We start from the raw sequence: 12,840 nt of genomic DNA on the forward strand, positions 1-12,840 counted from the left end.
AACAAGACATGAAGACACGACAACACTCCTCCTCTTCCTCCCTTCACACTCTCTCCTCCTCCTCGCGTGCTTGTGTGTGTGTGTGTATTTTGTTGTGTGTTTGTGTGTATATTTTATTGTGTGTGTGTGGCGTGATGTGTGTGTGTGTGAGTGTGTGTGTGTGTGTGATGTGTGTGTGTGTGTGTGTGTGTGTGTGTGTGTGAGTGAGTGTGTGAGTGAGTGTGAGTGTGTTTTTGCACACTTATAAAAATACCTCTGCTTAGAGAGAGAGAAAGAGAGAGAGAGACATGGAGAGAGAGTGAGAGAGAGACATGGAGAGAGAGAGTGAGAGAGAGACATGGAGAGAGAAAGAGAGAGAGAAAGAGAGAGAGACATGGAGAGAGAAAGAGAGAGAGACATGGAGAGAGAAAGAGGGAGAAGTAAAGAAACGTCTCTGTGTTTGGTAGTGTTCCACTCCCATGTGCCTGGGTCAGAGAGGGTCATGATGGGGGGGTATGAGTGGATGGGTCCTTTTAAAAGCAGCTCGTTTGGGGTTGCGGGGGTCAGAGTTTGTGGGGGGGTCCAATCCAGCGGGTCAGCCGAGGTAACGCTGGCGATGGCCGTCGCTGTTCTCCTGAGCCCTGGGGTCTCTGCATGCACAGTCCTCCCGCAGGTCACATGACATGGGGAACGGGATTACCTGCAGAGAGCACACACACACACACACACAAGCAGAGGTGTCAAATATGTGAGAGGAAATTGCATGCAACTTACGGCGAACACTCTTAACACACACACACACACACACACACACAGGTCTGAGTAACCCGATGTACAGACTCCCCATGGCTACATGCCCTTTAAAGACTTACACACAAAGTAGGTGTGTGTGTGTGTGTGTAGAGGTCTCATGTGTGAATGAATGGCCCTTAATTGCCCTGTGAAATAAATATATAGGCTGTCGAGCCAGCCACAAAATTATCGCATGGCCACACACACACACACACACAGCTAAAGCTAACAGGAAAGGAGCCAAGAAGACACACACACACACACACACATGTAGACACGCATGCACATACACACACACACAGGGAGAGAGAGAGAGAGATCCTCTTCCCGCAGAACTTCCCGCCATTTTCCTGCCACGCATCACAGATGACACTTAATCACATGGTGTGCACGGACATTTGGGAACACTTAAACCAAACACCCTGTCATTTGGGAACACTTAAACCAAACACCCTGTCATAAACGTGTCATAGCACGTCAGAAATGGTCAGTTTCATGACACGTTTGTCATAATTACATGACCGTGCCGTGTAACGATTAGACACAATTAACATGGCGGTTAACCAGATGGTGCCACTCTGGCATGGACTGTCATGGACAAGAACCCTATGAGTGACATGAGCTGGTCTCTGTCCAGCGTGAGCACTATGAGCTGGTCTCTATAATGAGCTGGTCTCTGTATGAGCTGGTCTCTGTCCATATGAGCTGGTCTCTATAATGAGCTGGTCTCTGTCCATATGAACTGGTCTCTATAATGAGCTGGTCTCTGTCCAGCGTGAGCACTATGAGCTGGTCTCTATAATGAGCTGGTCTCTGTATGAGCTGGTCTCTGTCCATATGAGCTGGTCTCTATAATGAGCTGGTCTTTGTCCATATGAACTGGTCTCTATAATGAGCTGGTCTCTGTATGAGCTGGTCTCTGTATGAGCTGTTCTCTATAATGAGCTGGTCTCTATTGTATATGAGCTGGTCTCTGTATGAGCTGGTCTCTATAATGAGCTGGTCTCTGTATGAGCTGGTCTCTATATGAGCTGGTATCTGTCCAGGGTCGGACTGGGAACAAAATTCGGCCCTGGCAATTTTCTCCTGGACCGGCCCACCACTGGACCCCCCCCCCCCAAGTTGCTTCATCAGGTTCACTTGCGAAACGCGTTGTTCACGCCAGATCAAGTCAGCAAAATATACCCTCCAGTGTGCGATGTATACTACTACTCAAGAAGAGCTGTGCACAGGGATTTGGACCTTTCACAGATATTTGTGCATTTAATTAAAATACATGAAGTTACAGCCAACACTTGTTTCAATCGACATATATGTCACTAGCTTGTTTTGCTTTCCATGTAAACAAGCATGCGATATGAAAGTCTGGGATTGTGGAGAACACTACAGTGGGTCCCAGTTAAGTTTGGACGGGTTCCTTCAGGAATCACGCACCCCATTTTCTCAGCAGAAATGGCACAAACTGCAGTTGACACAAACAACCACAAGGTGTCACTTTGGAGTTCTGCCACTACTATTTTGATACGACTTGACTTACTGCTTCCATGATGCATTTTCCAAGTCAGTAGAACAATCAGAGAAAGCTGAGCCATTACCAAACATATATGATAATACAATAGCGTGAGTTTCTATATCTTATACCCTATTTGTCACGGTTACTTATAGATTTGATAGTGTAACGATAAGCGCATGAGACTTTCAGCGGGGGCAAGGGAACTTAAATTGATCACGGTAGTTTAAGCTTACACTTGACAAAACATTCTAATATGAAAATGTAGATGCAATTGTTGTAAGATGGTGCAGCTGCTTTAAGAAAGCACCGTGTGCAGGGATGGAGAGAGAGAAAGCGAGAGGGGATATGTGTTAGAACTTAGATGCGTGTGGAAAGTGCTGTTGAGACTGGAGCTAGTAATATTCAAAATAATGCAAAAAATAAATCCGCAGATAAAACCAATTATCCTCATTCATTGCAACCGCAGCATGCCTGCTTGCCGACGTTCAAACGAAAAAGATATCAAAGCACCTAACAAATTTAAACAGCTTGACAAATGATTTAGCTAATTGATTATAGCCTGTACAGCAATTGTTGAACATTTACCTGTACAAGTACATTGTTAGCCTACAGACCAATTTCCATAGTGCACATTTTATCAACAGTTTGAATGTCGTGTGTGTTTCTGCATTGACAAATACTGTTCAGCACAATGATTCATGCCCAATTAATTTCCCCTGTTGTGTAAAGTAAGCTATCGCATGATTTCATGCACATAAGTTCATAAGCCTAAATTGTTGGGACTGGGGAGGGTCATGCGTTTTTTCTCAATCACTTTGGAGGGTCATAGAAAAATGTCTTGCTGGCGAGGGAGGGTCACGTCTTTTTTGACTAACGCTCCCAAAACTCCTCCGGTAGCCCCTTAATTAAATAACGAACAGTCCCTAATTGATTAATAGCCTGTAGCCTACACCAGCAATTGTTGAACATTGACCTGTACAGGACATTGACAGTAGCCCAGCCTAACAAGCAGATGTTGCAAAAAAGATGCAATTAATCAGAAATAAATAATGTAATCTGCATCGCTTTATTTAACAAACTGCAAGCAACAAGAGGGTTAAGTTCGCTGTGAGGCCAAACCCAAGAGCAGATCTGCTAAGGCACTCGATAGGCTATAACGAGCTGTGTGCGCCTGGAAAGACAATAAGATGCTTTCTGAATAGCACAGCGAAGACGGCTCTGGTCATCCCATACCCTCCCCCACTTCCTGTAGCCTACCATTATGACTTTGTCGCTTTGGGACATTAAGCTTTTTCACGTTAAGCCCCCTCCCCACCCCTTCTTTCACACAAGCAGTGGGGGGCTGGGGCACAAAATGCAACACTTTTGGTAGACAAAGGAGGGTTCTCCGGCGCTTGTCGTTTGGCCACAACCGTGCAACCAGGCCAGGACAGATATTTTAGAGCAGGGGTGTCAAACTCATTTTCATAGAGGGCCACATCATTGAATTTATAGGTTACTGAGGGCCACATAATCGGCTAACATGTGCATGGTGCAAACCATGAAATCGGTATTGCAGTATGGCTTATTCAAAATTGGTGTGTAATGGTCCTAACCACTTTAAAACAGTGTGGCTGGAATAAAAAACAAACAGCCTACAACAGTAACATTTTCAAATGCAACTTCTAGGCCTACAGTATTAGTTAACAACTGATCAATATGCATTCATGGACTGACATTGATGAGAATAAACTGCAGTCAATAATGTGCATAACAATGTCCATAACACATATCACCACTAAAATTAACTGTGGCTAAGAAAGGTACTGTGTGTGTGTGAGAGAGAGAGAGCGCTATGGTACGTACACCCACCCACCCCCGCAAAAACAAATTCACGTGTGTACAATATTTGTCCGTTTCCCGGTTTTAGGTCCGTGCATTGCAAAACAAGTAGCCTACATAGCACAACATCCACATGCAATAACACAACAACAACGTCTACGATGACCTATTAATTTGGACAAATTGATACAGCCCTATAGCTAAAGTTACCTTTAGTTTTGTTCTAGCGCATCGTGGCGCCTGGCTTTAAACAGCTGTAATCTAACGTTCTGACAAGCACACCAATTGCCTACCTTGTTCTTGCCCATCTGGAATAACTCCTCTAGCTTTTGCTGTCTCCATCCTTTCTGTTTTCGTTGTTTAAACTTGTGATATCATAACTAGTGAATTAGCCCAACATTGTGAGCTGATAACCATATATAGATTTCGTTTCAGTAAAAGAAAACAACAAGTAGCCTATTATGTGCCTGCGCATATTCTGTCTTTAAAGTTTAATAATGTTCTGCACCTTTCAGTAAAGAATAAAGAAAATGAAGAAGACATCTGAGCTGCACCGGGCGCCTCTCCTTCTCTAAAGTATCCCAGCCTGGCCTGGCCTGGCCATGCACCGGCGCCTCCTCTCTAAAGTATCCTCCTGGCCTGGCTGGCACCTGAATCTCTCCTTCTCTCTAAAGTATCCCACCTGGTCTGGCCTGGCTGCACCGGCGTCTCTCCTTCTCTCTCTCCGGCCCTGGCCTGCACTGGCTGGCTCCTCCTTCTCTCAAAGGCCTGGCCTGGCTGCTGCACGGGCGTCTCCTTCTCTCTAGTATCCCCACACTTGGCTTGCACCTGCCTCTCCTTCTCTAAAGTATCCGCCTGGCCTGGCCTAGCTGCACCGGCATCTCTCCTTCTCTCTAACACTTTTTTGGCTTTTGGCTAAATATTTCTAAAATCATTTGAGTTTCACTAGTCACATGTTTTAACAAGCAACACTTCTTATTGAACTAATAACAGACGTGTGTCGAAAATTGACTTTATTTTTCCATAATGAGAAATAACATATGCAGAGTCTAACCAAGGTCAATCTTGCCAAAAAAAGTCCTCAAACCTGAAAACACATGAGGCAAAAGTGCAAAACATCACAAAACTAACTAAACTAACACACATATTTTTGTATTGCAATCATTGTAGCCTACAGTTGTAACAGCAGTGGTAACGGTCAAGTTTTACTCCCAGATGCGCCATTATAAAGAATCGTTTAACGTGTCCCAAAACAGCTATCAATTAATCACCAAACGTCTTATAAACAAGTATTGCCAGGAGCAACACCTTGCAAAAAAATGATAACAATAGGCCTAGGCCTTTATATGGCTCTGCTCCTGCCTAGATTCGAACTCAGAACTGCCTGAAAGTTGCAGACCTGTTCTGGATATACGTGCATTAACCCACTGACCGTCAGACAACGCAATCTGCTTCAATAGCCTATTGGGTAGGAATGTAGCCTACACTGGTTGCTGTGGCACAGTCTTGAGTGACCGAATTCGTTTTCCTTTGTCATATGAATGCTGTCATTTTGTTAACATTACTGTTAAGGAGATGCTGTAGGCAACCTCGTTAGTGTAGTAAAAAAAATCAGAACTATTCACAAGGTTTCTGGGCAGCATATTTATGTTCTTTTAGCAAGTTTAACTTCTCATGACTACCGACAAAGTAGCCTACTGCCAGCTGATGAAGCTCTCATTTTAAAACATTACTGAGAGACAGGCACTGTACAATCAAGAAATCTTGCCACTGAATCCAAAAACTATGTTTAACATTATGTACAAAGCTTAGGCTACAGTGGACTAGCATGTTGCAGGGGCTGCTAAAACACAGAGAAACGCGACTGAAAACTCAGCCCTTGCTGTCGAATGCGCCGTCCGTTCGACCGCGGAACGCCACAGCAGACTATGCTGCCCCAAGCGGCTGCAGTTGTAACTTACATTTCACCCAGCTGCGTGAATCACCTTGATCGTGAATGAAGTGTCAATTTTTAACTGGGACCCACTGTAAATGGTCTACTGAATAAGCATTAAGTCAAACCTTTAAAGAGTGGGGGGTCTGACATCTGACACATTAACCATCAGCACTGGTGCTCCACAAGGCTGTGTTTTAAGTCCACTGCTGTACAAGATCTACACACATGACTGCAAAGCCAACAGTAGTCATACCTCCATCATCAAGTTTGCAGATGACACAGTGATCTTGGGCCTGATAAGTAACAACAATGAACAGCTCTATTTGGTTTAGGTTGATGAGGTGGCACAGTGGTGTTAATCTAACAGCTTGACACTGAATGTCAATAAAACCAAGGAAATGGTAGTGGATTACAGAAGGCAGCAGCAGAATTACAGTTACACCCCGCTAATGATCAGCAGGCAACCTGTAGAGAGAGTCACAAGTTTTAAATACCTTGGTGTCCACATTACTGAAGACTTAACATGGACTGTTAACACTCAATATGTTCTGAAGAAGTCCAGACAATCGACTCTACTTCCTTCACAGCTAAGAAATTCAAAGTTTCTACATCCATCATGAAGGCCTTCTACACTTCAGCGGTTGAGAGTGTTCTAACTGGTAGCATCATCACCTGGTATGGGAACTCCACAGTTAGAGATTGTAGTACTCTGCAGAGAGTAGTGCGCCAGCTGAACGTACTATAAGAACTCAACTCCCTGCTCTACAAGATATCTATTCCAGAAGAGTACTCCTAAGAGCCCAAAAGATCCTGAAGGACTCTTCTCATCCTAACAATGGATTATTCCTACCGCTGAAATCAAGAAGACGCCTATGTAGTCACAAAGCCAGAACTGAGAGACTCAGGAGAAGTTTTTATCCCCAGGCCATCCCAACTCTGAACTCACACTATACTGACTTTGCACACATTCCTCCTCAGCACTCTCAAACATTTCCCAACTCTGAACTCACACTATACTGACTTTTGCACTCATTCACTCCTCAGCACTCGGACCCCACACCCCACACACACACCTACAAGACTTTTAGCACTTTTACATCCCTCTCCTATGCTACAGACCTTTTATTTATTTTTCTTATTTCATCACACGTCAACACACACACACACACACACACACACACACACACACATATCTGACTTTTCCAATCTTTTGCACATCTCCATAGAACTTTTTATTTATTTTTTGATTTCTCCTCCATCTACCCATGTCCTGATTGCCTAGCCTTTTCTGCCCCCATCATCCCCAACACACACACAAAAAACACACACATTAACATCATCACTGTCATCACCTCACATACATACAGCACACTGCTTGCTACAGTAAGCCTCCTCTACATACTTGCTGCACACTGCCCCCCCCCCCCCACATACACAGCACATTGTCTTTGTGGATCTTCTCCAACACACATCCTCTACATACTTACAGCACACTGCCCCCACCTACCCACACACACACTACACACACACACACAGTCACTGCTCCACTCCCCTCCCGCCCACACACACACATCTCCATTTGGCATCACTCACATACATCATACATACAGTACTCTGCTTAAATAGTCATAGTCAAATAGAAAAGTCCCTTCACCATACTTACAGCACACTGCCCCAATACACAGGACATTGTCTCATGAGGAAGCTTCCCCAACACACATATTGCACACTGCCCTCTCCCCACATACACAGCACACTATCCCATCTCCCCTGTCATCCCCCCAACACACACACCAAGACCCCTGGCAGTTGGGTTAGCCCCTTGAGGATCTGCCCAAGGTTTCTTCTACAAGGGAGTTTTGCCCCTGTTGCTCTTGGGTGCTCCTTGTTGGTGCTCATTAGACATTTGCTCATGACACTGCAATTGTGGGTTTCTTACCAGGTGATGAAACTTGCAGCAGTACAGACCATAGACTATACAGTCTATGGTACAGACAAGGTAGACCAGTTCTATACTTCTAAATCCAGCCCTCGGCGCTCTCGCTGTTGCTCGCTACGCCAGTTGCTATGCCTACCCGCTCTGCTGCAATTCATCACGGGTAACGCGCAGCGGAAGCCAGTATGCTATTCAACTATTCTCAGCCGACACTACGCTGTTGCCCGCAATGCATTGCGCACACAATGTCAAAACCATTTCTGTCTGGTGATACATGATTTAAGCGCACCAGCGAGAATACAGGAGGGAGGAACTTTTGTCTCGTTGCTTTCAAAAGAGAAAACAGATGTCACTCAGTTAACAAATTCCAACGCTCATTTACAGTGATGTCTGCCGTTCATGACACATAATGTGAACTAATTCACGTTCAAGTTCTTTATTAAAAAATGTGTTGCGTTCAGTTCAACGTTCACAAAAAAATGAGAGTGTTCAATGAACGCGTTCTTTTGAACTCGTTCACGCACAACACTGCCTTTAAGCTACCCCCACTGTACGGGGAGGGGTTATGAACAAGGTAGATATATCGTGGAAAGCCAATTGGGGCAAGCCTGGGGCAGATAATAAGGGGCAAAAAAAAGCTGGGGGTAACAAATAAATAATGAACGGAGCCTAAAATGAACATTTTCTCCACATATCTCTCTCTCATTCAAGTGTGCAGTGTGGGCGGCCATACTGGGCGAAATGGGTGGTGAATATGGCGGCGTTCTATTTGATAGTGACGTAGGTGGCACCTATGAATATGATATATAGAGTTCTGGAACATTCTCATTCTGTGATGGGCGGGAGTGAGTCACTAAGGAAACCCCATGACCTTCTAGAGTTTCCCATGGCGATAGCTGCCCATACATTATGATGTCATGAGGGTCATAATTCAGCAGATGATATTGAACTCTTTGGCTCTCTGGTAGCAGGGGGAAATGATTAAGACAGCCAGCCTAAACAGAGGGGCCAGAGAATCACACACACACCACACCACACACACACACACAAACACATACACACACACACACACACACACATAAATGCATGGGCACACATACATGCAAACACATATCCTCTTTCCACTCTCTCTCTCTCTCTCTCTCTCACACACACACACACACACAGCCGTGGCACAGGGAGCCGGGGAGTTCCACATCTGGAGGGTGTAAATCTCTGAGTTTCACAAGGCTCTGATAGGCTGGGACCCTCAAGCACACACGCGCTGAAACACCGACTCGAACCGCACTGTACCGTGACACACGCGCTGTAACACCGACTCGAACCGCACTGTACCGTGACACACGCGCTGAAACACCGACTCGAACCGCACTGTACCGTGACACACGCGCTGAATCACCGACTCGAACCGCACTGTACCGTGACACACGCGCTGAGGGCCTATTCAGACTGCAATCATGGCGGCTGCGTGTCAGTTGAGTTACCTGTCTGTTTTCATTTTGACGGCCATGTTAACAGGTTAAGACACACCTCCTGACCTGTCAGTCACTCGTGGCGTGCTTGCCTTTCGCTTCAGTGCTGACGCTTCAGATGAACAGCAGTATATCAACCACGTCTAGATTATATGACGAAGACGTTTGTATGGACTTAGATAGATAGATAGATAGGGACATTTTTGAAGTTCTGAGTTCATCAGATTGCACACTGCCTGCATGACACGCATGTCTCAGGTGCCGTGCTGAAAACGCGTGCATGCTTTGGCGCCTCACGACACGACAGGAGACAGTGAAGAGATGCTTTAATGGGCAGGCTGGCCACACCAACACAAGTGTGTGTGTGTGTGTGTGTGTGTGTGTGTGACAGTGAAGAGATGCTTTAATGGGCAGGCTGGCCACACCAACACAAGTGTGTGTGTGTGTGTGTGTGTGTGACGCGACAGTGAAGATGCTTTAATGGGCGAGGCTGGCCACACCAACACAAGTGTGTGTGTGTGTGTGTGTGTGACAGTGAAGAGATGCTTTAATGGGCAGGCTGGCCACACCAACACAAGTGTGTGTGTGTGTGTGTGTGTGTGTGTGACAGTGAAGAGATGCTTTAATGGGCAGGCTGGCCACAGCAACACAAGTGTGTGTGTGTGTGTGTGTGTGTGTGACGACAGTGAAGAGATGGTTTAGGGCCTGAATCCACCAACACGTTTTATGCGGCAAATATTATGCATAAATATTATGATGGCGGCTATTTTCATTACAATACGCCAAATGCCAATGCCACACACAACACCACGCACAAATAAACTAAACTTACACGCACACATGCCAATTTAATTTACGCAAAACACATACACAACACACACTAAACTTACACGCAACACACACACCACGCACACGCAACACACATGCCACGCCACGCACACGCAACACACACGCAACACACACTAAACTTACACGCAACACACACACCACGCACACGCACACGCAACACACACGCAATACACATGCCACGCCACGCACACGCAACACATACACAACACACACTAAACTTACACGCAACACACACACCACGCACACGCAACACACACGCAATACACATGGAACACACATGCCACTGACACGCAACACACACAATGCACACCCAACGCACACGCAACGCACGCGGAACACACACGCTCATTGGTGTATAAATCCCGCCCTGATGATTTGATTGGTCACCTGATTCTCATAAGGGCATCAGTGGAGCCGAATTTCCTGCTTTTGTGGGCGTGGTTAAATTCAGGCTGGCTATACATGTGTATTGTGTGTGTGTGTGTGTGTGTGTGTTTCTGCCTGCATACAAGAGAGACTGTTTTGGCTTGTGTGTGTGTGTGTGCATGCTTGGCCTTGAGGCCTTGGCTGCAGTGGGGTTTGGCCAATAAGATGATGTATGCAGTGACAAGGTGGAACATTGGAACTCAAAACCCAACATCCACTCCAGAGAGAGAGGGAAAGAGAGAGAGGGAGATGGAAATAGAGAGAAGGAAAGAGAGAGTGAGAGGGAGATGGAAATAGAGAGAGAGAGAGCATGTTACCACACAACACACACACACACAAACACACAGTCAAAAACAGCTTCACACTCCACCTGAACTCAAATCTCAACACACACACTTTAGTAAGCTAGCACATGGCTGATATGGTGAGGGGTGAACATGATCAGATCTCCCAACCAAACATCTCTACAGCCCATAATACTCCCAGCATTCCAACTCAAGCCCACATGACGACCTGTCCCATCATCCACCACATGACCTCCTGTCTCTCTCTCCACTGTCCTGTGACGTGCCACATGACCTCCTGTCCCGTCACGCACCACATGACCTGTCAAATCACACACCACATGACCTCCTGTCCCATCATGCACCACATGACCTCCTGTCCCATCATGCACCACATGACTTCCTGTCCCATCATGCACCACATGTCCCATCACACACCACATGACCTCCTGTCCCATCACGCACCACATGACCTCCTGTCACATCACACACCACATGACCTCCTGTCCCATCATGCACCACATGACTTCCTGTCCCATCATGCACCACATGTCCCATCACACACCACATGACCTCCTGTCCCATCACGCACCACATGACCTCCTGTCACATCATGCACCACATGACCTCCTGTCCCATCATGCACCACATGACCTCCTGTCCCATCATGCACCACATGTCCCATCATGCACCACATGACCTCCTGTCCCATCATGCACCACATGACCTCCTGTCTCTCATACTTATTTTAATCAGAGCAATGGCGATAGACTACAGTCATGTGATGTGCCAGACAATAATCGCACTGGGTGCTGACAATGGATCTCTTCACAGCCTCTCCAAAACCATGGAAACATGTCATTGTTTAGAGAGCGGGGGAAAAAAATCTTGGCTATATATATTATACTTATTTAAACCTACACTTATTTTATTAGTGGGAATGAATGAGAATGAATGAGTGAATGAATGGATTATTGACTTGATCTCAGAGATACGCACATACACACACACACACACACACACACACACATAGAGGATTGTGGAGGATTGTGTTGTGATGAAGACCAACTGACCCCATCCCACCTTTTTGGTTTTGACTGTTGAGTGACAGCAGTCTCCTCCATCGTAGCTGCAGAAGGCTCTGTTGTTGATGGCATCACAGTAATTATCACCCATGAACGGCTACAGAGAACAAACATAGAAGATACATTATGAACAACAACAATTAAACATATTGCAACAATGACACATATAGCGGTTCCAAGGTTCCAAGAGACTACCACTCTTCTGCATTACGAATAAAGACTTAACAAACTTAAATGGGTCTTTATAGAATGCTAGTCGAGCTTGTGATTTCTTCTTCCTATTTTTCCTAATATTTTCAGCTCTTCTTAGCACTGCCAACCCGCTCCCCTCACATCTGCCTGTAGACAGTCAATACCTTCCTTCTCATCATCTGTAGCTTTTCTCCACTGCTTCTTAAGCTGCCTCCTCTCCTTGATAAGTTTATCTATCTCCTGCTGACGCCTAGATTTGACTACCTCATGTTGCCGTTATCTCAATAGTCCCAAATCTTTCCTTACCATAGCTATAAATAATGTCTCCCATTTTCTCTAATTTGCTTTCAGCCGTCTCCTTGAGCTGACCCAGGATGCTGACCAAATCACTATTAACATCTTCCCACATTCTACATTCTGCTGCGCCTGGCTACCTGACCCCAGGCCTATGACCATTAATCTTCTCCCTCCTTGGCTGACTGGCCTCTCTTTCTGCCTCAGTGCTGGAACTTTCCTCAACAACAGGGGTGCTGATGTCCTGCGAACTGTCCTGTC

General features: G+C 45.7%; 1 protein-coding gene across 1 annotated transcript in view; it reads right to left on the bottom strand.

Moving 5' to 3' along the window:
• Positions 1-206: 206 nt before the first annotated feature.
• Positions 207-12,840, bottom strand: part of pappab (pregnancy-associated plasma protein A, pappalysin 1b) — a 146,979-nt gene continuing 134,345 nt past the window's right edge. Inside the window, 2 exon segments of the mRNA XM_048244582.1 lie at positions 207-679; positions 12,092-12,190. Coding sequence (XP_048100539.1) covers positions 575-679; positions 12,092-12,190 — 204 coding nt within the window. The 3' untranslated portion in view covers positions 207-574.

This window comes from Alosa alosa, chromosome 5 (genome assembly GCF_017589495.1).
Source record: "Alosa alosa isolate M-15738 ecotype Scorff River chromosome 5, AALO_Geno_1.1, whole genome shotgun sequence".
Taxonomy (NCBI): Eukaryota; Metazoa; Chordata; class Actinopteri; order Clupeiformes; family Clupeidae; genus Alosa; species Alosa alosa.